Source organism: Corvus moneduloides, chromosome 7, assembly GCF_009650955.1.
Source record: "Corvus moneduloides isolate bCorMon1 chromosome 7, bCorMon1.pri, whole genome shotgun sequence".
NCBI lineage: Eukaryota > Metazoa > Chordata > Aves > Passeriformes > Corvidae > Corvus > Corvus moneduloides.
The window spans coordinates 39,151,306-39,176,275 of record NC_045482.1 but is presented as its reverse complement, the minus strand read 5'-3'; the positions used below and the strand labels follow the sequence as shown (position 1 = coordinate 39,176,275).

At 48.0% G+C, this 24,970-nt stretch overlaps 2 protein-coding genes across 3 annotated transcripts in view; one reads left to right on the top strand and one right to left on the bottom strand.

Annotated features, from left to right (window-relative positions):
• The window catches only part of CCDC148 (coiled-coil domain containing 148), a 58,903-nt gene extending 47,510 nt beyond the window's left edge, over nucleotides 1-11,393 (top strand). The window contains 4 exon segments of the mRNA XM_032114848.1: nucleotides 1,113-1,231; nucleotides 5,330-5,447; nucleotides 7,011-7,151; nucleotides 8,778-11,393. Coding sequence (XP_031970739.1) covers nucleotides 1,113-1,231; nucleotides 5,330-5,447; nucleotides 7,011-7,151; nucleotides 8,778-8,990 — 591 coding nt within the window. The 3' untranslated portion in view covers nucleotides 8,991-11,393.
• UPP2 (uridine phosphorylase 2) lies at nucleotides 11,378-18,616 on the bottom strand. Of its 2 annotated transcripts, XM_032114849.1 has the most exons (7): nucleotides 18,489-18,616; nucleotides 17,775-17,892; nucleotides 16,594-16,752; nucleotides 14,440-14,554; nucleotides 13,638-13,847; nucleotides 12,244-12,390; nucleotides 11,378-11,884 (listed from the first exon to the last, which is right to left on the bottom strand). In XM_032114849.1, exons 1-7 carry the CDS (start codon nucleotides 18,512-18,514, stop codon nucleotides 11,724-11,726), a joined length of 936 nt encoding a protein of 311 aa, XP_031970740.1. In that variant the 5' UTR covers nucleotides 18,515-18,616; the 3' UTR covers nucleotides 11,378-11,723. The 2 variants fall into 2 exon arrangements, with proteins under 2 accessions (XP_031970740.1, XP_031970741.1); XM_032114850.1 differs by lacking the exon at nucleotides 17,775-17,892 and having other exon boundaries at nucleotides 18,489-18,596.
• Nucleotides 18,617-24,970: the final 6,354 nt, after the last annotated feature.

Genomic DNA, 24,970 nt, shown 5'->3' with positions numbered 1-24,970 from the left:
TGTGCTCAGGTGAGACCCCACCTGCAGAGCTCCTCCAGCCCTGGGGCCAACAGCAGGACTTGGAGCTGCTGGAGAGAGTCCAGAGGAGGCCACAGAAATGCTCCAAGGGCTGGAGCCCCTCTGGAGCCAGGCTGGGAAAGCTGGGAATGTTCACCTGGAGTAGGGAAGGATCCAGGGAGAGCTCAGAGCCCCTTCCAGTGCCTAAAGGGGCTCCAGGAGGGCTGGAGAGGGACTTGGGAAAGGGATGGAGACTGGAGTACCAGGAAAAAGGGGAATGATTTCCCGCTGACAGTGGTCAGGGTCAGATAGGATACTGGGAAGATACTAGATATTCTATTGGCAGTGCTGGGTTATTGGTTGGACTTGAAGATCTTTTCCAATGTGAATGATTCTGTGTTTTGCAACATATGTCACTGCAAGATAGGAATTACAAGCTTGCCATAAATTTCACCAGTTGTTTCTGAAGAACTGTCCTAGTTTATGGAACAGGATCCTGTAGAATTCATTCATATGAAGAATTCAGAGTTTCACTTCAGCAATATTTACTTGACTATTCCTCCTTCTGCATCCCAAACCTCTCATCTTTCCAGATAAGCTTTCCTGCTCAGGTTTCGGTCTTCCTTGAAGTCTTTCTTTCTCACTCAGCTTTGGAAAATCTTTGTACTTCTGTGAGGAACACTCCTGTGCTTCTTCAGCAGACTCTGCACCTCAGCACAATGAGCTGGGCTGGGCTGGATCCAGCCCTTTGAGATGACCCAGGATAGTTCAACTCGAGGAACATTCACTCTTCTGAGCAGCACAGTTGAAAGGTTTGATGGCAGAGTAGGAAAGCAAGGAACAAATGGAAGTGGTAGTCTTCAGATTGTGGTGGAAAAATATATTCAAATTCCATGTTCACAGTCTGATTTTACTACTTTTGTTGTGGGGGCTCCACACCCTCTTGCTCTCCTAGCAAATATTCTGTTAGCTTGTAGTGGTCTAAAATAGAAATTTTATTCTAAAAGGATCAAAATTGGAATCTCTAACTTAATGCTTTTCTTACTTGCTTTGTTCTCACTGCCTGGGCTTTGGAATGAGTGTTAATTTGTTTGCTGTATTTGTTCAAACTCTAGCTGAAAAAATACTGGGCTGAGAAAGAGCTCAAGTGGCAAGAACAGGAGGAGAGAGATCTACAACATCTGGAGGAATTGAGAAAATTAATGGCTGAACAAGCAGCCAAAGACAGAGAAAGGTAAAAGAAATTAAATGTGAATACCTATGGTATCAATAGGAGCTTCTTATAATCTAATTTGCTTTGATCTCCTGACTTTCTTATTTAGAATAAATTGAGGATAAGTATTTTTTTTCCATCCTGTTTGGCAAATGCTTCAAACTATATAGTAAGGTTGCATCCTAGGTGATTGTATCCTAGATGCAATTTATTTCAGTTTGAATTAATTCACATCCATCAAAATTTCAGACCACTGTAAGCACTAAACTGTCATAAATTGTAGCTGAGTAATAAGACCTTCTATATTTCACTTTGCAAAATGTTTTATAATCAGGTTTGGTTTGTTCGAGGGGCAAGTGAAAGCACTTAACAGACTCAAAGATATTTATTGTTATCTTAGAGAATCCTAAATTGCTCATCTAGTTGTAGATGCTCTTCACCTGTTTGATGGGATTTAGGACTTAAGCCTGCTCAGGCTTGAATTGCCAAGTCTTTGTTGCACAATATGGCCTTTCATGGCCTGTTGAAGAAATACGGGATTTCATAGAGGAATCCCTCTGTCAGAAGAACATAAAACCCCTGCACGTAGCCTGCTAATAACTGCTCTCAAAGCATAGGGTGACTCTTTTTACATAGAGGAAACCATCAAATTGTGTGGACCAGAAATGCAATTAAAATAGGATTAATGTGTCATTGGCATTAGAATATTAAACTTGGTATTAAGCATTCTGTGGGAAACACTACTCGAGTATTATTTTGTTAGGACACCTTGCCGACAACTTACTTTGAATGTCTATGTCATTATGCTACAGATATATCTATCTTCCCTTAAACATGCCTGCAGTGGTTTTAGCTCATAGGAGAAGGAACACATGTATTTGAATTACTGAATTTTCAGTAGAACTGATCAGGAAAAACTGACTTTTCTTTAAACCTGTGTACTGCACTCTGCCATTCTGCTGGGAATCTTCTTCTTATGTTAATAAACATTGCAGAATAAACTATAAGGAAATGGCACAGTTTGTTGAGGAATGCAGGGAGGAAATAATCACCCCTTCAGGCTATTGCCAATGAGAAGTCAGTAAATGCTCAGCATCCTGTTACTCAGAGCTGACCTACTGTACAAAATGAAACACTGACTGTACAGGCTCAGGTACACACGTGGCATTGTCATGTCCCAGTGCAGCACTGCAAAACTAACAGTGTCCTGGCATGTTCCACCTGTCAGAGCACAGAAACTGCATCTGAGTCTTTGCAGAACACTCATGAAACATGGCACAGGCTGGTTACCACAGTTCTGATCCAAGACATTTTCAGGGCCTTTTGGGAAGGAGGTACATCTGCTGCAGTCCCTGCTTTATATGTGCACAGGATCACACACTCAGATATTCTGAATGTCTTCATTCTATGTGTCTGTGTCTTTAGAACACTAAATTATAAGCTCTCTTTTAATGTGGTATCAACAACTACCAACTGCATTTAACTCTTACTGTGCTTCAAAAATTAGCATCCAAAAACGCAAGTGTTTGTTGTTACCAGTCCACTTCTCCTTTTTCATTTGTGCAGTGAGTTTTAGTCAGGCTCTCTGTCAGGTCCCTGAGGCAGGAAATGATTTGAAAATACATCACATATTCTAAAAGAATGTTACCCCCAAAAGCAATAGATTTGGCATTACTCTCGCAGGGTGAAAATAAAATTGGCATGGAATTGTGCAAATATTTGCACTGACTACCTATGGGAAATGGGTTAGCACAGCCCTGCTCTCCAGGGAGGCAGTGAGTGGGAATCACCTGCATGTGTTCTACCCCAGCACCTGAACTGCTGCCAGCCTGGCCCTGGATTCCAAGGGAAAGCAAGGTTTGCTCTGTGCCAGAATTTGATATGGTTGACCCCCAGGAACAGAGCGATGGCAACTGTTTGCCATGGGGTTCTGTTCACCAGTGCAACTCCCCCGAGCCCTCACAGCAGCTCTGTGCAGGCTCACCTCTCTCATCCCACCTCAGGGCTCTCACATGCTCCCCTGAAAGTCTCCTGGTCTCTCCAGACGTAGTAGTTCATTATTTCCTATGGAATATTTATGAGACAGTGTCTGAAAGCAGAGTTTTAATGAAAATATGCTTATCAAAAATTACACAAACGTGTACCTGCAATGCTACAAAAGGTACCTTTACTGAAACTGATCAGTTATGCTCATTTATCACCTGGTGATTTATTAAAATTGTTACTTACTGTGGAGCTTAAAAGCAAAATTGAGTATTAAGACATTTTGATTTTGAGGTTTTCTATAAAATTAACCTTACTTAGAAGAAATAGTAGCTAAAATGTTGCTAAGTGTAAAAGAGTGAAAGAGAATGAACAGCTTTATATAGATGTGAACAAGGTGAAATCAAAGCTTGAGTAAACATTTGGAAGCCAAGTATAAAAAAGTATTGTAAGGGCGTTCCAACTTAGGAACATGATGTGCAGTTGAGTATGTATTTCCAAGGGTGTCTGCCTTCCCTGGGTGTGGATTTCATAGCTGTGCCATTGCCTGCTGACAATGACACTTCATCTTTGTTAATCCTGGCCATGCTCTCTCCAGCCTGTGGGGGATGATAACACAGCCATGAAAACGTGACCCTCCGCAGGAGCAGCGATTGCTGCGGCACCGTGCCCCGGCTCCACCCCGCTCTCCCTGGCTGCTTTTTGGCAATCAGTCAGGATCACCTGGACTGTTCAAACTGGGTATGGAAAGGCCACAGAATGCTTCAGTTTAGCACTGCTTTGTATTCCTCTGTGCAGGAAAACTGCCATGGGCGAGACAAAGTGTTTGAAGTTAGGCCTGGCCCAGTGCCCCCCAGTCTTCCTTCTTGGCTTTGCGCAGAAGCTTCCACAGTATTGAATTTCATGTTTGATAACTCTGGAGTATTTTAAAACATGTATCACAACAGTCAGCTCAAGCAGAGTGAAAGGGTTTCAGTATAACATAATTTTTGTCATTTTGCAAAAAAAAAAAAAAAATCTGTTTTTATTAAATGTTCTCCATGTAAAAAGCAGATCAGGCTTTTTCCCTGGTACAGAATGACCCCTGAGCACTACTGCTGCAGCATTTCTCTGCCTAAACTACAGTGGACATTGTGAGAAACTGGAAGCCTCTCTGGGGTACTCTCAGGCAGCCTTGTACCACTCTCTTAAGATAAAATTGTCCTGCTAATTGTGATTGGGTTATTGACACAGAAGTCTTTGCTAGCTACCAGCAGAACTGTAGGTTTAGTTCTGATTTTTGCAGTTTATGGCACAAGTCATATACTCCTTTGAGCTTACTGAAATTTAGAGAGTAAAAAAATAACAATACATGTTTTATTGTAGTTGTAGCAGCTGTCTCATCTCAATTTCTCTAAAGGCAAGTTCAAATTTGAAGGGCAAAAGGAGGGTAATTCTCCAAATTCAAAGCATGGCATTGGCAGCTCCTGTACAAGGACTAAAAGTGACATACCAACAAATATCTACAGCTCCATAAGGAACAGACTCTGCACAATAGTCTATAAATGCTTGCCGTGAAAGATGGAGCAGCACGATAGTGCTGTGGATAAAGTGCTGGAGATACTGGTGTGAACCTCCAGCTTTTTCCTTTGGAAGAAGGGTGTGAGTCTCAAGTTTTTTCTCTTTTTTCAGTGATAAGACTGGGAGTGAGGTGTTTCGGAAAGGGTTATAGGAAAGATTTCTTCTGCCATACACAGATGTGAGAGAACATTTCTTCTTGGCAAAGAGAATGGGGGAGAAAAAAGAGTACCAGGGCTATATAAAGCATGCTAGAGAAAATCTGTGGTCTAGGCATGGAATCTGAAAGGTTAGCCAAGTTGTTTAAAAGAACAACTGAGCAACCAAAACCCACTGAAAAACAAATCAAAAAGCACAACTCCCCAAACTTCCCTTCCCCAAAAAACCCAAACCAAAAAACTCCAACAAAAAGGACACGTTCAAATGAAAAAGCATCTTTGCCTTTCTGAGGTGCTTTGATGAACCACCACAGTATCCTAAGGTGGATACAGAAAACATCAGAGTAGTTTTTGCACTGAAATGGCAACACAGAAATGTAAAAGTGGCACTGCCCAGAGTTTCCCTGTGTGTGCTCGGCAGGGTGCAGTTCCGACGAGCGCTGCTGGAGAAGCGCTTACTGGAGAAGAAGGAGCTGGCCCTGCTCCAGGCCCGGCAGGAGGAGGAGAAGGAGAAGCGCCTGGAAGTGCTCCGACAGCAGGTGGGCTGGGCCCTGGCTGCAGGGATTTCACATGCACACTCATACAAACACAGACTGCCGGGGCAGGGAAAGATAAAAAGAACAATCTCTCAAAAGCAAATAAATGAACAAGGTAAAAGGCACTCTTGGTCTGACTAGCAGTAATTCTGTCATATTATAAATCCTATGTGCTTTGTAGCTCTGACAACAGGAACATTATGGCATTAAATTGTACTGTAGGAGCTGTTGATATCTGAAAGGAGATAGAGAAGGTTTTTCTAGGTTGGATGTGATTTTTCTTCTGTGATTTTTTTTCTGGGTTTTGTTTGTTTTAATAACCTTAAGTCTGCCTTGAATCTTAGGAAAGATTTATGAGTAATTTATGTTCTTTTTAAATTCTGAAAACTTGCACATCTTAGGTGACTTTTCTTCAGAGATATTTGACTCTGAAACTTTTGCATATTACTTTTAAAAGGACAACCATGAAATGCTTACTAATGCTTGCTAATATCATAGTAAGACATTAGTAAGTGCTAGGGTTATTTTTTTTCTACTGCTGACTTTTGAAAGAGTGATTTTGCCTTAATTTACGTTTCTGTATGTAATCTCCTTGTTTTTTCCTCTAAAGAGGCTGGTTAGTAGTCATGATCTGTTGAGCTCTTCCCACTGACTCAATTCTCTTGCTGGAGTAGAAAATGCTTCTAGAAGGGCCTTTGCCTGGGGTGATGTTCCCACTTCATTATACTTCTCTGACCAACGTTTATTCTCTGTTTCACACTAATGAAATTCTGCTTCATAAAGTACGTACATTGTTTGTATAGGGGGAAAAAAGATCTTTAGTAAAGTCATTCAGCCTGTAGATTTGGGCAGCCTGTAAATACAAGGTGACATTTTATTAAAGAGATGGGTGAAAAAATTATTGTGTGCAATTTAAAGTATTTTTTTTCTGGTTTTAGCCATTCATCATATGGGCTTGTGACTTTAGTTAGTTTGCTTGTGCATCTTTCTGTGTTTTTCCAAAGTAGTATTAGCCTGTGTCTGAATATTTTAACACAAAGAAAGTAAACAATGAAAAAAGATTAACTCTGGCACAATACAGTGTCTGGGAGACTTTGATACTGATCTAGCCACAGGAAATTGCACAGTTAAAGCAGATGCACTTCAGAAAAAAGCCAGAGTTGTGTTATTTGGGGCGTATCACTCGATGTTGTTGTCCGTGACTCTCTAAAAATTGTGAACTATCACCCTGAACACCTTTGTTTCCATTGGAAGAAAAAGAAGAAAGTTTGGACTTCCAGGAATTTTGGGTATTGCAGAATTATGAGGCTGCTGGATCCTTGTGGAGACTGGGCTGGACACTGGAGCTCATGTCAGTGTCTGTTGGAGAGCTCAGGGTGCTGTTGCTTCTCTCTCACACATCCTTGTTGTGCCCAGGCCGTCTCTGCAGCTGGGACCCTGCGCTGCTGTTATGCTGCAAAGACAATGAATAATTGTGTTCTGGAAGGGTGTGTTATTGATAATGACCTGCTCTCACCTTAGCTCTACATAGACAGAGTAATTGTTATTTTCATATTGTGTCTTTAGGTTGCTGTTGTTGCAAAATTAGATCCAGCCAGAGCAGTGGCTGATACGGTGGCGTCAAGAGCTCGGCTGGGCATTGGAACCAATGATGAGTTTGAGCTGCAGCAGCCACTGTTCAGGTTGCACACATACAGTGAAGAACAGGTAACGGGGCTGTAATCCTGCTGGGTGGGTTACTGTGTGCTCTTATGTCTTAGTAGTGACATAGGACAGTAACATTAATTGTATATCCTAAAGAGCTGCATTAGCAGTAGAATATAGACTATAATGTGTGTGAGACAAAAATGTTAGGGGTGACAGGTGGGGCAATCCCTCTGACCCAGCACAGGGGTTGCAGGAGCTCAAGAGGAGAACCCCAAAGGTCCGTTCAGGTTCAGTGTGGGACTCCTGGCTCTTCAGAAGAGCTTCTTCCATTGCCACCACTGGAGAGAGAACGCTGGGCTAACTGCACTGTTGGGCAGTTCTGGTGCTTGCTAGGCATTTTGACCAATCTGTTTGAAATCTTTGCAATTTAAAGTTCACCTATTTTACATTCTTATGCATCTATTTACAAGAGTGCTTCCTTTTCACCTGCCCCAGTCAGTGAAAGCTCTTCCACTGTACAAAAGGGCTGTGGTAATCAACTATGGGCTATGCTTTTTTCTTGAAAGTTTATGCATCGCACAAATCTCTTCACAAGCTGAAAATCAGTGTCTTGACCATCTTTACACTATTGCTGGATAGAAGCTCTGTTGGGATGTGATCTGCAGGGGCTAAAGGAAAATAAACCAGTGAAGTGAAAATTAATCAGGAACTGAACTAACTGTACTTGTGTTTCAGGTCACTCAGCTTGCAGAGGAGGGTGCTCCCTCAATTTCAAATGCAATTAAGGAACATCTTGAGATTTTTGGATTCCCTCACTGTTCCTTATCTGTCAGTCAATACATTTACAATTATTCCCACTCTGGAATCTGAAAATTTTGTTTCCAAAAGAGAAGAGCTATGGTACAATTCTATGGTGTAAAAGCTTTCTTTTGACACTGAGTAAGATTTAATTTAACAATGTCTATAGCTAAAGTTGTCCAGCATTTCCCTTTTTAAGACATTTTAAAGCTTCTCAGTTTGGTAATGGAAAGATGTGGGTTTTGTTTGGTTGTTAAAATTCCCCAAGTCTGACCAATGTACAAGGTCTTGATAAGTCTTGACTTAAACATGCTCTGAACGTGTGTATTTGGGGCCTATGCCTTAATTCTCAGCATGCTCTTTCTATTTCAACTCCAGACAGGTTTGGTGCTGCTCAGGCTGCAGCATGTGATCCCTGCCCAGCACATCCCCGTGCTCCTTCCCAGTGCTGCAGGGGCTGTGGATCATGTTCCCAGTGCTGGTCTCCAGCAGCTCTGGGTACTGGGGAGGTGATGCTGGAACTGGAAGCAACGTGTTGCTCTTCCTTGTACTTCCAGTGCAGTGCCACTGCAGACCATGGAAGAGGGATTGGAAACAGGCTTACAAATTTTGTCAGATAAACTTTTGACAAATTTCAGAAGTAATTTCCCTGGGATTAATTGTTGTTCTAACAAACAGAAGCAGCACTGGCATGTAAGCACAAGGTGACACTGTGAGAAAAATCATACAGGCATTTGAAGCACTTGGATTCTATAGGAACATCCAGGAGGAAATTGGAGTCTGTGCTGCACTTGAGGCTGTGTGCACGGAGAACATGAGGGAAGGCAGCAGCTCCTCAGGGCAGTACTTTTTGGCTTCTATTGATTGTTGCTGTGGTTTTTTTAACAGGTGATTTCTGACCCCAGGCTTCGTGTTGAGCTCGCTCTCCGGGAAGCTGGACTGCATAAAACACTTTATGCAAGAGAGGTTTTGTCAAAACTTCCACCACTGAAGCTTCCAAGAAGAGACATGGAATCTACAGCTTTTAGTGTAGAGCACCTCTCATCTGAGGGGCAGAGGAGCATCAGGGGTCTGGTCTGGCCCACAATGTGCAAACCTTAAATAAATTCCCTTTGGCTGTGTCCTAGAACTGCTCAGTTCCCTGTGTCTGCAGCCATTCTAAAGCACTCCAAGCTTTTCTGAGCTATGCTGCACCACATTACACCTGCCTGGTGTAGATTTGGAGAGGTTGGGGTGTGTGCTGGTATAGTGTGATTGCCCATGTCCCATTTAAGTGGGAGCTGGGATGCCTGTGCTTAAGGACTCCCATACACAGCACAGGCTAATCTGATGTGCAGCACTTGAGTAGGAATTCTTAAGATTTAATTGGCAGCAGAAGTCCAAAATAGCTTTGCACAGCAGTTACTTTAGATTTTATTATGTTACATGAATAAATCCCACAATTTTCTTTCCAGGTTTCTTGAGAATTTGATTCTTTTAGTTATAGAGTCTTCGTTGCCATGAATGTTTCTAATATTCCTTGATTATGGTAAGATGAAACTTAAACCTTTGTCTATATTTAGAAGGCAACTTGCTGCATCATATTTACTGCAAACCAGTCATGCAATTTCATATTGCAGATTAGTTTTTCAGATAAATTATAAATTAGAAATAGAGCTGGCATCTTTATTTTGGAGCTGACACCACTGAATATGATTCTATTAACTGAAAGAGAAATTGATACTATTTCCTTTTGTAACTGATTATGTTTTCACGCCTTACATAATGATAGCGTAAAATGTTTGTGAACAAGTTACAATTAATAGTTTGACCAGAACTTTCTAAGGATAATGAATATCAGAAAGATCTGAGCATCTCTAGTCATGTCTCTAGGTAATGATGGGACCTTCCTTTATGTGACAGTGTAACGCCTTACCGATGTCAGTGGGTCACATACCTGTCTTGCAGTCAGACACAAGCAATGTCAAGTTTTCACACCTGAGACTGAGAAGACCTTTGGCAATGGCAGTGAGAACGTGGCCTCACCCAGAGAGCACTGGGGTCTGGCCGGGTGCTCAGGGCGTGGTCGTGGAAGCTGATGGAGACCACAAGGCAGGTGCCAAAGGTGGGGGAACTGGTGTGACAGACAGAGAGTGAGCACAGGGTCAGCCAGGAGCAGCATAATCCCAGTGCTGCAGCTGAGTTATTTAGTGGGGAAATGCTGCAGAGCCTGCCCTGAGCTGGGGGCGTGATGTCTTCTGGGCTCAACCTCTGTGTGCTTGTGCTAAAATTACAATTCTGTGTATATTTGTGCTTTTTATTTTGGTCTCTCCTTTGGGGTAACTTGTTATTTTTAAATACACACTTGACCACCTCACAACTGGTTGGATATTCCTGTGGGGAGACAGCAGTGCTTTGCTGTAGGGAACAGACTGGCTGTAAGACACTTCCCAGAAAGGCATCATCCCAAACCTAGGCAGCTGATTTTTTTCCCCCTTGCCTTTAAAAGCAGATCTACAAGATAAAAAAATGTGCACTACTGAAATGGAGATTATAGTTGTCATATTTTATAAATACCAAGATGTTAATGAAAAAGAAAGTTTAAAGGGAGCAGACATTAGTTTTGAAATAGCGGGCACAGATTTTTAGCAGAGACTTGTGGTTGTTTTCATGTCTATCATTTCTTAGGGTAGAAACTGAGTAGAAGTCTATAGAAGTCTGGGCTACCTCAGTGCAACAAAACAATAAGCCAGGGCCTTTAGTGATACAGTGACGCCAGAATGAGGATTTGGGGGGGAGTGTGGAGAACATGCAGGTCAGCAAAAGGGTATTTTGCACAGCACAACCAAGGCTGCTTGTGTCAGGAGAGCTCTTCAGATCCCTTGGCTGTTTCCCAGCCTGGCCAGACACCTCCTTCCTGCTCCTGTGGGAAGGAGGTGGATGTTTCACCCTACTTCATCATCCTCACCTTAGCATTGTTCACAAGAGCCGATCAAAACCCTTCAGGAAACAGAGATGCTTATAATGACATTGGTTTTCATGATAAATCTTTCTACACTTAAACAAAAAAAGAAATCTTCCAAGTTACACATGAAATAGTAATTTTTAAAATGTTAATGGTAAATAGGCTTCTCAACCAGCATCTCTTGCAGCCCTGCTTTGTGGGTTTGGCTGGGTAGGGGTGGCAGTTCAGCCAGCTGTCTTTACGCCAGGGATGAAGTGTGGGCAGTTCACTCTCAACTGTATTTTTATAAAGCCTGATAAGAATTTCTCTGTGAAAATGAAGTTATTTGGTTTCAAGGTAGACTACTTATTTGTGAATTTTGTAGTGAGTAAAGTGGCTTTAATGTTAACCAGTGCCTGAAGGTCAGGTCTTCAGCTGGGCACGGTTGGGTGCTGTGGCACCTTAAACTCTGGCATTGTCTGTTTGTGACATCTTTAAATACTGTAGGAATGAAAATCTGAATGGCCTTTGTAACTGCAGTAACAAAAATGGTCACAAATACGGATTAATTTTTCATGTCATTTACTTAGGTTTCGTCTTTATGCCCAAAGCAAAGAGATCTCCTTCCTGGAAGATCGCTGTGGACAGGAGTGACCCTAACAGGACAGTCCTTTACGACGGCTGGAGTGGGGAGCCTGCAGCTCTGTTAGGCAGCCCGAATTTCTGCGCAGATTTTGTCGGTGCGCCTGCAGCCGCGCTGCGGGCCGGCGGCTCCCGCACTGCGCCGGCCGCTGGCCCCGGCCGCTCCGCTCGGCCGCGGCAGCGCGGCGGGACCGAAGCTCTCCCGCTTCCCGGAGCAGGTCCGTGTGCCGGGGCGGGCAGGTCCCGCAGCCTGTCCCTCGCTGTCACCGTCAGTCCGCGGGGAGGAGCGCGGGGCCCAGCCCCAGGCGCTTGCGGATGAGGGCGGCGATCAGGCGCTGCGGCCGCTGCTGGTACTCCCACAGCACCTCGTGGGACGCCCGGATCTGGTCCCCCTCCAGCCGGTCCAGGAGCGTCACGCAGACGACGGCGGCTGCAGGAGGACGGAACGCTGTCAGCCCGAGTCCGGCCCCGGCGGCTCCCGCTCCTCAGGGCGGAGCGGCGGGACCCCGAGGGCCCTGCCCCGGCAAGGCCTGGCGGCGGCTGCACCAGCACGGGCGGGACGTGCGGTAGGGCCGGGAGGGGCCTGAGGGGAGCAAGCTGTTGGTTTGTCTAGCACGCACTCAGGTCTTCTAATACACACTTGGGTTTTATTGAGCTATAAAATTTGTTTTAGTGTCCTTTTCTAGATAAAACCATTAAGGATGTGTGTTTGGCCTTCTGGCACCGAACGGGACCCTTAGAGGGGGTTAAGCCAGAGCGTGGGGAGGAGGTGGAAGCAACGGGACTCACCTTTGAGGCCACACAGTCCACACAGGGCAGCGAATGCTGTGGACTCCATTTCAATATTCCTCACACCAGCGTCATAAGCCCTCCGTAAGTATTCCAACTTTTTTTCGCTGGAAAAAGAGCATAATGCACCATCTAATCTCCCCTGACCTGGAAAGGAAGCAGAGAACTGTCACTGTCGGCCTTGCATGGGGTCATGGGGCACAGGGCATAGGTGTAAATGGGAAGTCCAGCAGTGCCCATGTTCTGTCTGAGGCCCACAAAGTTTTCCTGTGAGTAGCTGGTTAATTCGTATTCCCGTCAGTGTTAAAGCCAGCACGATGTGTCTCTGTATAGGGGAGAGAATGACGCAGGTTTCAACACTGGTAAAAGGTCAAGTCAGCCCACAGGTAAGAGGCACCAGGGGATGCTGTGCTCTGCAGGGACAAGCCATGGCTGCTCCTGAGATTCATGCTGCATATCAGCTGTGAAGGTCTGCCAGGTTAAATCTCAAAAATGCCAACTGACTGTAGAAGAGGGACAACAAGCTGTGCAGAATGGGAACAGTGAAGAGAGGAAACCCCCTTAAAGTGGGTTTAATTTTTCTGCAGGGGCTGCTGTGGATGGAAGCTGGAGCTGCGTACAGTGTCATTCCTGGTGTGGGTGGCACTGGTGCTCCCCTACTGTAGCTCCAGGTACCACTGCAGGTAGGACCAACACTGTGTTCAGTGTGGCCAGGTGTGGGCACCCATCCTGACCTTCTCCTCTAACCCCTCCAGTGGCTCTGGCTGTCCTGCTGTGTGCTCAGAGCAGACCTGTGCCCTGTGCAGCTTCTCCTCTCACACAGTGTCTGAAGGCCTTGAGACAGGCAAATGCTTACCTGTGGCTGGGCCAGCCTGGGCCAGCCCTTCAGTTTATTGCTGCTCCTACTTTAATCCTCTCAAGTAGCTTTTTGTTTAAATAAAACACAGACTTGAGCAGTACACAGATGGCTGCATCTGCAAGCAGATCTAAAGGTTTATAAATAGTGCTCAGATTATTAATTCTTCATTTATTACATTTCATCTACTCTGCAATCAGCATTTAATTTTGCAAAGGAGATGGTTCCAGAGTATCCAAAGTTTGTTTATGGAAATCTCACAGGCAATGTAATATTTTCCTAGTGTTTGGTAGGAACAAATTTCTGAAGTGACAATCTTGCTGTAGGGGAAGAGCTTGCTGGCAAACTCAGCAAGGTGCAAACAGAGGTGCTCTGTGTTCTGAGGGTGGCTCCTGCTCTGCCTGCCCCCCCCAGCACCATGCGGGTCTCTGCCTGCAGCCCTCCTGTGGCCTGGGTTCCCTGGATAGCTTTGTCCATGTAAGAGTGGAAACACTTGGCATTACATGTGGTGAGGAGGGACAGACAAAGCTGGTTTTACCTTCGTAGAAGTCGTAGGTGCACATGGTGTGGCCGATGAGCGTGGGAAAGTCGGGAATCTCCCTGCTGCAGGCGAGCAGTTCCTCCGCGAGGTCCTTGTCCAGCTCGGTGCTCCGCACCACCACATCGCCCAGCACTACCTGCTCGAAACGTGGCTGGAAGGAGGAGTCCACGGCCGTGTCGGTGATCACAACAGACCCAGCCTTGATCCCTGTGGAAATGGAAGCTGAGGCTGCCAGAGCTCATAACACCTGTGTTCTGCTGCCAAACTTCAGCACAACAGGAAAATCTCAATAGATCTACGTGTGCTTGTGGGGCTCTTCTTTTCAGCAAGTAAAGCAGATGTCAGAGAATAATTGAAATTCGTGAAGTAGCACAGATGTACAAGTAAAATGTACAGAATCAGCACAAGATAAGTGATTGTAGGAATGTGCTGAATGACAGGATTTTAGCTGCTTCTGGCTTGCAGAGATCGTGTCCCCCCTGCCAGCTTGTGCAGGCATGAGCAGCACCACTGCCTCATCCAGGCATCATGGATTCATTTGGGTCACCCCTAACTCATGTTTTCTGTTTGGAAAGTGACACATGGCTGTGGTGGAATCAAGGCCTTCATACACTCTGAGAATGTGCACTCTGCCAAGCCAGTCGCTACAAGTTTTCTGGGTTTTAACCCAAAACAAAATACCATATTTGATATTTAGAGACCTGACAAAATGCTAAAGTTCAGAACTGCATGAGCTTTTGCTGAGAGTTCTTTTTAATAATAGCTGTTTTGCTCTGAAGAAAGACCATGAATCGCTTACCTAAGCCCCCAGAAGTACCGATACGTATAATAGTAACGTCCCGGCATTTTGCATGGTGCAGCAGTTTGATCAGCTCATGAAGCATGATGGAAATGGAAGGGATGCCCATTCCATGCTGTTGGAAGGAGAGAAAAGAGAAACGTCAGTCCCCATGAGGCTGTGGTAGGTGACAGGTACATGACTGCAATGAGCTCAGGGTTATGCTGTGGCCTCTTCTGCTGATGATGCCAACAGCAATTTTTTTGAGGGGGAAGAGACATCTTGGGGTCTTTTTAGTCTGTCCAGGTGAAGTGTCTAACCTCTTCTCCTCCCCTCGATGCTTTAAGGGCTCTTCATGTCAGTAGAGCTGGTGTTCATCCCTGGGGACCCTCTGCAGGCACACAGGTGGTGCCTGTCCTTCAAGGAGGGTCCATAAATGCATCCCAACAGCTGAATGCTCCAAGACCTTCCCCGTGCATTGCCAATCCTTATGCCATGTGCTGACTTGCACTTTGTTGTGTCCTGCTTGCACTCTGGGAGTGGTGAATTTCAGTGAGGACAACCTGAGCTTTCGCTTCTCCATGTGCCTTCCAGCCTGTCCTCGCCCCATACTGGAGCATCTCTGCCACATTGCTGAGCACGAAGGACAATGGAAGGGTTTGTGTCCCTGGGTGAGGACAGGTTTCAGGGTCAGGTGTTTGCTGCATGCCTTGCAGGCTGCCTGTCCCTCTTCCTGGCTCACATTCCCTGCCCTGCTGCCCTTCTGTCCCCAGCACCTGCCTGGCTACCAGCTCCCCACTGCTGGCACTGGCTTGTTCCCATCCTCCACAGACTCTGCTGCCCCACTCCCTCTCTGCTGCTGCTCCCCAGGGCTGGCAGATGTTCTGCAGGCCTGGAGCTGCTGGGGCTTCTGCTGCATCTGCCCAGTGCTCCCTTGCTTGGTCGTCTGTCTTCTGCTCCATTGCTAGACCAACATCCTTTTCTTAGTTTAACTTTCAAGTACAAAAGGTGTTTGGTGCCATGGGGTTTGGTTTTTCCTCTTGAAAAATACCTCAAATTTTTTTGGTTTTGCTATCATCTTCAAAAACCTGAAGGAAGCACGTATGGAAGCTCCATTGATTAAAGTACACAGCCAGTTTTTGTGCTGCTTTGTCTCCTTTCTCCTGGCTGTGAGACCAATGCTTTGTTCGCTTTGTATCATGTTTTAAATATGAAACCTTTTCACATGTTGTTATTCTGGAACATCAGCCTGGCTTATTCACCAATGCCTAAAAAATTTATTCTCATTGTAAATATTCAGAGCAGGAATCTGTGTTCCTGCCCCCGTATGTTTGAGCTCAGTTGTGTTTCTAAGCAACTTGCAGAATGTGATGTTGGCAGCTGCTCTGCATGATGCTTCTTAGGGCGGCTGTGTGTTCTGCCCCATGTCCTCTTCTGCTCTGGCCAAAGCTGGTGCATGGCCTCGAGCTTGGTGAGGATTTGCTTCTGGCTGTGTCACTGCTGCTGCCAGGCTGGGAAACAGCAAATCTTGTGGTAGTTCTTCCTGTTGGATCCTCTCAGATTGATTCCCTCAGGCTTGATTCCCTTGGTCAGGATTGGTTTGGTTTTGTCAGAGGGAGGAAACATGAGCTCTGTTGTGTGATTCCATCTCCTGTGAATCACATTTCAGACTAATCTTGTGCCTGAAGAATTGGCGCCAGGACCAAGCCTTTGGGTGTGAGTGCTCCCCACCACAGCCTGTGTTTGCTTTTCCCTTTGTTCAGTGCCAAAAATCCCGCTCTAAAAGAATCGTTAATAATAAGGCCAGGTTTTTATTTTAGAGCTTTTATCAATGTAATACTCCCAGCAACATTTCATAGTTCATGTATGCTGAGGAGTGGTTTTTGCCTCCCCAACTGAGCTGAGCAGAACATGTGCACGTCTGTTGTTAATGTGGCACTTCCCAAACATAGAGTGCAAGCATCGGGGAATGCTATTCAAACAGAAGCAGCTTTGCCATGGCTGAGAGGTTGCACTGGTGGTAGTGGCTGAACAACGAAAAGAGGAAAAAAGTCTGCAGGTGGGTGTTGGGGGAGGCAGAGGCATGTGAGGGAGAGGATGGACCCTGCGCTGTGTGGCTGTGGGACCCTGCCAGCAGCACCCCCGGCCGGCCCCGGGGCACGGTGCAGAACTCACGCTGATGGAGAGCACGGGCCCTGCCCGGTACATGGCGTAGCGGTCCGACCCCGCGCAGATGTCAGCCACGTCCTCCCCGTCACCCGCCAGGCCCAGCTCCCGGTGCATGAACTGGGCAAACGCCCTCATCCTGTTCGGGCTGCCGCCAACGCAGACAAACTGGAAACAGAATATCAGTGTGTTGGTACTTAGCTAGAACAAGTACCACGAGTCAGTCTGAATGTGGCAGTGGTGGCCGCGCCAGACACATCTTCAGAGAAGGCAGTGGGATGCCACTTCCTCACCATCAGTCAAGGGACATTGGAACAACTGAGGGTCGCAAAACCAGGAGTGAACAGGAAACACAGGCTGTCACTCTGTCAGGGTGGTGACTACCCTGAGTCTGGGCAGCCATACAGCTGCACATACTTGGGTATCAGTCCTAGGCAAGAAAATCTAAAATAATTCAGCAAATTTAAGCTGTTAGTATCACCACTGATAGCAAAGCAAGCCCAGTTGTTAGAGGAGCTCATTGGTTAATTTATTCTATGAACAATGCTGACTGCAATTAGTGAGCACTGCTGATGGCATGGAGGCCATAAAGTCAGGGAGGAAAAAGGACAAATTTTACATAATAAAGGAAAATATGCTCGCTGGAGGTAGGAGGAGGATGAGTGTGCAGCTGCCAGGGCAGTGCTGCTGATCCTGCTGCCAGGGTGCCAGGCTGCTCCAGCCCTGGGCACTGAGGCTCTTCCCCCGGACGACTAGGGAAAGGCTCTGGTTTGAAATGGAAGAGGATGCCATCGTGACAAGTCGATTTTGAAAGCAGGTCTCAGCCAAAAATGATATGACATCCTCCTTGCCTTGTCTCCAGTAGATGATGATCAAGATGCTTTGGACAAGTGCCTCCTCTGTCTGTCCTCCAACATGGGGCCAATATAAAATCAGGTTTTACAGAGCTACAGGTTTTTAAAAGGATAATTTTCTGCTGTGATTTCTGTCCAAAACAAACAAGGACAGACAACCTCTTTGCCCAAGCTGCCTTGGGCTGCTGAGTCCCTTAGCTGAGCAGCCAGACCCCATCCCAGCAGGAGCTTTGGCAGCAGTGGGGCTCCAGCATGGGCAGGTAGCGCCATGGGATGCACAGCTGGAGAGCCTGTGCAGGGGGGAGCTGCTGCCTTGCTTTTGCACCTGCTCTTTACCTTTATGTCCCCAAACATTGCTGGCAGGTTGTGCGTTTTTGTTCCCAAGTCCAGGTGGTACAGGATGTCCTCCTCCATCAAGTCCAAGTGTGGGTTTTTAACAAGGACCAGGCCGCTCCTGGGGGGAGACAATGAGGAGATGGGCTGGGGCACCAGGCAGTGCCCACAGGGAGGGGGACAGGCAGAAATGGGGCACAGGGCAGCCTAGAAGCTCCATGAGGGCACACACAGCCCGGGTGTCAGAAAAGGGATGGGACAGGGACAAGGGACGAGCCAGCTCTGTGTGGTGTCTGGACCAGCTGTCTTTCTGCTCCAGGTAAGCTCTTTGACATGTCTGTTGTTATATCTATGTATTTGGCAAAAAATATGTTTCAGTATTTATCAATTTTGTCAATGGCAACCTTAGCTCTTTCCTTCATAGGGTTTTGCCAGCAATGTCCAGGGGTGATGTGCTGTGCTATTTCCTTTGTGACAGTTTATTAAGCTCTTAGCAAATCGGGATTTCACACTTGTCCCAAATAACTGCCTGGCAGGGTGAGTGCAGACCCTGCAGGCAGCCAGAGGCCAGCTTGCTGTCCCTTTCCACCTGCTGCAAGAGATGAGAAGCAACTAACTAACGGTGCAGGTTAGTTTTATAAATGAGGCTTAAATGAAAGCCAGAGAACATTTTTCTTCTCTTATTAAAACAAACTCAAGTGTTCCCCTGTTACTCACCCCGAGTAACCTGTTGTTTCGGTCATAGCGGCTCCACCAGAGTCAGCTGAAAGCGATACCCTGCCAAAAAGGTAAGGAAAACACTCCCTGTGTCCTCAGCTGTCGAGGTTTAGAGCTCAGAAGAGGTTTCAAGGGGCTCTGAAGGGGGTTAAATACCTCCTATGCTTTGTGCAGCTCCCAAGGTCAACAGTGGCCAGTACCCCGCCCGCTCCCTGTGTTCGCTCAGATGCCAAGGTACCTCCTGTCTGGCATGGTTCCTCCCGGAGTGGCTTTTTGGGCAGGTGCGTCACCAATAACCTTGACTGGCGGCCCTAGGGCTGGGGCCGGTGACCTGCTGGCCCTCTGGCTGGTGACCTTGTGCCATCTGGCTGGTGGGGTGGGCATTGAGCACGTGGCTGCACATGTGCACCCCGGGGAGACAGAACAGCTCCTGGACCACCAGCCTGGCCTGGGGAGGCTGATTTCACTTTCAGCAATGTTCAGACAGCACTGTTGGGTCTCATGGTCCACCCAGCCCCATCTCAGCCCAGAAGCCTGTCAGAACAGTGTGCAGTGTGCCAGTGGCAGCAGGTCCCAGGCCAGGGGAACCAGAGTGCTCGTGGGGCTGCGGAAGGAATGTGTGATGCTCCTGCAGGAGCAGGAGGAGAGTAGAGATAGTGGTCCTGCTTCCTGTCCCAACAACATCAGGCACTGCCCTGGAAGATATTTTAGGCAGCTGCTGGAGGGGCAGAATCTGGCATTTGCTGTTGGCCTCTGGGAATTGTCGATGGAAGCTCTGATAATTAGAGAAGTGCTAGGTAATTAATTACTGGGTGAAAGCACATTGTATGGGGCTCACTTGCACCCTGCATTCAGGCAGTAACGCAGTCCTGCTGCCCTAATGGGGAGGGACGGAAATTGTTTTAACTGAGGCAGTCTTTCCCTGAGCAAATGCCCATTTTGCTACCCATCCAAACCCTTTAAATTGCAAAACCCTGTATAAAAATAAACAAACACTGCAAGCCGGTGGCCTGGGAACATGTAAATTGTGTACCTTGCCCAAGACAGGGTCAGGATAGAGAAGGTCTGAGAAGGGGAAAGAGCAGAGCTCTCAGGGATATTTCAAGCTTGCTGGAGTCATACCAAAGGCAGGCTGGAAGGATTTCTCTGCTCTGATGAAGTTCTCCCTCCCTGGATGCTGTTCACATATGCCTGCCAAAAATGACTTATTACTGACGCTCCACAGCACTCCTGAAGAATAAGGATCTGGAGATTCTTTTTCCCTTTCAGAAAGCACCAGATTTCTGTGAGGGGCACAGAAAAAGTTTCCTTAGGGCTGCACATACCTTCTGCCCGCTAAAGTCACTTGGTGCGATTGCTGTGGTTTCAGGCACACAGCAGATTGCGCCGTGGGCTCCATGCAGAGCTTTGCAGTCATGTCCAGTGAGAGTTACCTGATCTGAGAAACAGAAGCAGAAGTTTGCTGCTGTTTGCCAGAGGTGGCTGGGAAAGCACTGGGGGAGGTGAGATCAGGCTGAGGCTTCCTGTGGATTCTCCTCCTTCTCTGGTCTTGTTTGGTGGAGGAACATGAGGCCCTGGCCCTGCACCCACCTCCAGCATGGCTGGGCAGGGCTTTCACTGGGGAGTGAGGGTTCAGCAGAATTGTGGATGGATGGCTGGACAGATGGACAGACAGCTGGACACCTGAGTGACCCTGTGGCAGGGCACGAGTGTTCCCACACACTGCCTGGGCTGCCTGGGCTGGTAAAGGCAGTGCTTCCATGTCTCCCCTTTCTCTGCCTGCCTTCCATGGCAGAGTATTTCTGGGCACAGCTGGAAGGGTGCACAGTTCAAGCCATCCCACAATAAAGCAATATTCCTGAGCACATGGACAACTTCTTAAATATTTTCTTATGAAAAATAGTCTTCCAGCACAGCCAGCTGGGACATCCCTGCCTGGTGGTCAGCAAAGCCCCTGCCCTGCCCTGCTGCAGCCTCTGCCCCTGGTGTGCTCGGTCCCAGGCAGGGACCTCCCCTGTGCTGGCAAAAGGGGCAAGATTTTGGAGGGTGGCCCTGCTGAGTGAGCAGGGGCAGAGTCTCCTGGAGCCACAGCTCTGTCTGGAATGGCAGGCTGAGAACTGGTGGGCAAGCAACATTCCTGCGGTGTTTGTCCCTGCTGTGCCCAAGGTAAAAGGAACTAGCGTGTTCTGTTTAAGTAAACATGATTGCACCAAGGGAAATGGTTGGATTGTGCTTTTGGCTTCCCAGAAGTGACACTGAAGAGAAGGGACAGCAGCCATCACAGTGGCCATGCAGGTTTCTGGGCCTGTCTGGTGCAGGTCAGCTCCCTGCCTGGCCAGTATGAGAAGTCCCTCACCTTTGGTTCCTTCGTCCACGATTATTTTTCCCATGGTTGTTCTTCTTTGGGATGGCTTTCGGTAAATCCCAAACTGAAGCGTGGCTGTTCTTTTCCTACCTCTCCTGCTTACCATGGCAGAGGCTGCAGAATGGAATGGAATGGAATGGAATGGAATAGAATAAGAATAGAATAGAATAGAATAGAAGTAGAATAGAAGTAGAATAGAGTAGAATGGAATAGCAGAATAGGATAGGATAAAATACTAAAATAAAATGCTTTCAGTTGAAAGGGATCTGCAGTGCTGATCTAGCCCCGCTGCCTGCCTGTTTCTCTTCCTCGAGGCAGCGTGGGGAGGTGGGGATGGTGAGAAGCAAAGAGCACTGCCCCAAGTGAGTGTTTGTTTGTGCCTGATTCAGAGCTAAATCCAGCCTCTTCAAGTGCCAGGCAGTGGAGCTGTTACCATATGTGCTAGAGGATGACAAATAAAGCACGATGAAGTATACGGCAGAGTAACATATGGCAGTGTAGACAGGCTCTCGGCAAGGGAAGAGCTAGGGAGAGCCAGCGCTCCCGCGCCCATCCGACACCTCTTGTCATGTTAAATGCTATTTTAGAGCAGACAGCGATGGCAGCCTGTGCGCGGCAGGGAGCTCGCACCCGCCGCGTCCTGCCAGGGCTCTGCAGCCTTGCTCCCAACGAGCCCTAGCAGCTCCTTCTCCACTCGGCTCGTCTCCGCCTTCCCTCCCGCAGTGCTGCTGCTGCTGCAGCTCCCTGGAGCTGCAGATGGATGAGATATTCCAGCAGCCCGGAGCTCAGCCCCGTCTGTGGCCGCCGGGTCGGGCTGGGCAGGAGGGACAGGTGGTGCCCATCGCAGGAGTGAGCGCCTCCACCACCACCCCGGCAGGGCATGTGAGCCTGTGCTCAGCCTCACAGTTCTGCTTCAATAGCAGAGAGCTGATGAACATTCACAGTCCAAGGGATGTCTTGTGCATTCCTCTAGTGATGATTCCTGGCAATCGGCATAAGGGAGCAGCAGAAGCACCGGGGAGTGTTTTACCTGACAGGAGGAAGGCCATGTGCCAGCAGCACAAAGATTTCCTGCTCCCCTTACCCGCCCTGTGCTGCAGAGCCAGAAGAGTGAACACAGGGAGCAAAATGTGGATTTTTATCAGCTGTTTGCTCTGGCTCCATGTTTTGCCTTGTTTATTATTGGTATAAAGCTGCTCTTGGCATTGGGAGCAATCAGTAAAACACTCTCCAAAGGAACCAGGCTCCACAAACCCTCGGGGCACTTGAGTAACTGCAGCTTGTCAGGACATGTTTCCCCTGAGGTGAAGCACTGCCGCAAAGCCATTTATTTCAGGCAGAAATCAGCTGCCTGACCTATGTCGCTATTCAGGATTTATTCAGGAGCTGTTGATCTGCCAGTCCAGTGTGGCTCCACACGAGGGGCTGAGGCTGCTGCTGCTCCACTGCAGGAATGTTCCTTAGAGTTGTGGACGAGTCACTCTTCCCACCATTCCCTCTCTGCAGCCTTGCCCATGGCAGGTGGGATTCACCCTGGGAACAGGCAGGGGATCTGCCTGCTCTGCCCCAGTGCTGCCAGGGCAGGTGGGGAGTCTGTGCCCACGCTCTGGGCATCCTGCCCTGCTGGGCTGCCCAGGGGGTGAGGACACAAGGGTGACAGCCACACACGTCTGCCCTTGCAGGTTCAAGGAGCACCAGGCTGGCCCCACACATGCCTTGGGAAAAGGGCTCTGCTTGAGTTTAAACCAAGTTTCTGGCTGGGATTGGTGTTGGTTTTCTGCAGGAGCAGGGATCCTGCCCTGGCTCTGCCTGGCTCCACATGGTTTGCTGCTGCCCATCCTGGACAGACTCCTTCCCTGGCCCCACACGGATCCACTTCAGCAGAAAATGTTGCTTCTGGCATCTTGCTTCTCCCAAGGCTGGGTTCCTTTTCTGCCTCCAAGCAGGATGGAATTGAAGTGAGAAGGAAATGAACAGTGAGGCAGCTTGGCAACAGGGACCTCCCATCCACTCTGGGGTAGGTTCCCCCTTGCCTTCCTCCATGCTGCTTTTTGTTCCCTTCCCACCCCGCAGGGATGGGTGAGCTGTTGCCTGCTGGGAGTACCCACAGAGGTTTGTGTAAATGCCCAGTTTGCTGAGACAGAGCAGGGATGTGGCTCCAGAGACTGGCTGTGGTGGGAGAAGACACAGAATCAGCAGTGCTCCCCAGCTCTTGGAACCTGCAAGCAAGCCCCTCTCTGCTTGCTCCCTTCTTGCCCAGTGCTTCTCTGCTCTCCAGGCTTGGAATCCAGATGGTGCCTGTTTTTTTTTTTTCCCTTTTTTGTTTTCTTTTTCTTACATGGGTATTTTTATCCTTTAGACTTTCGCTCCTTGGACTTGTAGGTGCCTGTTGTAGCTGCTGGTGCCTATGGGTGCAGGCAGGAGGGAGGGCTGGGAGGAGATTTCGGCCGCAATAAGGCAAATGACGCAAGGCCTGAGCACAGTTCATAAAGCCATGCTGTTTGTCAAGCCCAATCATGTCTCAGAAACAGGACAAGGAACAATTTCTCATCAGGAAACATGGGGGTTTGGGTGGCTGAGCCCCAGCCCTGTGCCCCCCAAAGCTGTCCTACCCATGTGCCCCACATTGATGGAGTGCCCACAGCTGGTGCATGAGCTGGTCCTTGGCCCTGGCAGCGTGGAGGTCTTGATGGTAGCTGCTGCATCACCTCATGTGCTGGATTTGTCAGGATCTGAGCTCACGGCTGTTCAGACACTTTCCTGCACTCCATGGGGGATTAGGGGCTTCCATGCAAGGGCAGACTTATGCTGGCCCCACTATTTCAAAGTGAAGCATCCAGGCCCTACTTTATCCAACTTTATTGAGATGGAAACAGCTAAAGGGAATAAATGCTGGTTCCAGAGGAGGCACTTAGTTCTGCTGGTGCTGGCTCTGCATTTCAGTGCCCTGTGGAGATACATGGAAGACCCTGGCGAAAGCATCTCTGCCTTTCCTCCCTCTTCCCTGCACCCAGGTAAACCAAGCAGGCTTGAAGTCTAGATTTTTTCCTTTTTCAAACAATTCCTTTCCTTTTCCCTGTATTTATCTTATTTCTGTCCCCATGCCCTTTCTCTTTCTCCTCCAGGGAGGCTAGAGGGGTAGAGTTTGTCCTGCATCCCTCCCTGACCTGCTGTCCTGCTCCACCAACATGGGAGCCTGAGCCCCCAGGCACTGGGCCAGCACGGGGCAGGCAGAGACCATGGAGCTGGAGACAGGTGGGGGAAGCATGATAGGGGTGAAAAATAATCACATGAAAATCAAAGTGGTTTTTTGCAGCCTTCAAAACATATCTCTGCCTTTCTCAGCAACTCTGAGGACCAAGGACCTTGATGCAAGTAAGGGATCTGGCACCTCCATGCTTCACCAAGATTTTTAAGGTTTAAAACCACCGTGCTCAGGTGTGCATACCTTGGGGCAGGGCGGGGTGGGACAGCACTGCTGGCCGTGCTGCCAGAGGAGATGCTCAGCCAGAGCATCTCTGTGCTGGGCCCCCTTGCTGGGCTGGGGGGTCCTGTGGGTGGCCAGTGGGCTCTGTGCAGGTACCAGAGCACAGGGGTCAGGACAGCCCAGTTCCTTCCTTAGCCTGCGAGTGGTGGTACTGTCTCACTGCTTGATGCAAGAGCTGTTCTAGCTACGCTGCATTTCTAATATGCAATAATAATGTGCATTTTCCTTGTGTGGAAAGGTTGGGATCAGAAGAAAAGCCCTGCAGTGGAAGGCAGGCCTCTCCAGCATCCTGCACTGGAGGGCAAAAGAGCCTCCTATGTCAACAGAGCTTGCACTGGTCTGCAGAGTGTATGAAGAGATATTCTAAAATACCTTAATTGTGATTTAAATTACAGGCACAGAGCATTAATCTCTGTCAGATAAAGCACAGGGCAGATCTGGAGCACATAAACCTCTGCCCGTCTGCAGTGGGACACGCAGTGCTGCACACGGGGAGTGGGCAGGAGCCCCCTTCAGCTCCCAGGACCCTCCTGGTGCTGGGAGGCTCCGAGTGGATGTCCATTGTCCCAGAGCTGGGCACTTGCAGTGGAGGCAGCTGCTGTCACCCCACCCCTCCTGCCCTTTCCTTGC

What these genes read in the sequence shown, in the direction of transcription:
- UPP2 (XM_032114849.1), bottom strand. Translation starts at nt 18,514, where the DNA reads ATGACCGAAACAACAGGTTACTCGGG. An exon ending in GGCCCGTGCTCTCCATCAGC is followed by an intron (nt 14,555 to 16,593) that starts GTGAGTTCTGCA and finishes TCCTTCCAACAG; the next exon opens with CATGGAATGGGCATCCCTTC. An exon ending in CGGTACTTCTGGGGGCTTAG is followed by an intron (nt 13,848 to 14,439) that starts GTAAGCGATTCA and finishes CCATTTCCACAG; the next exon opens with GGATCAAGGCTGGGTCTGTT.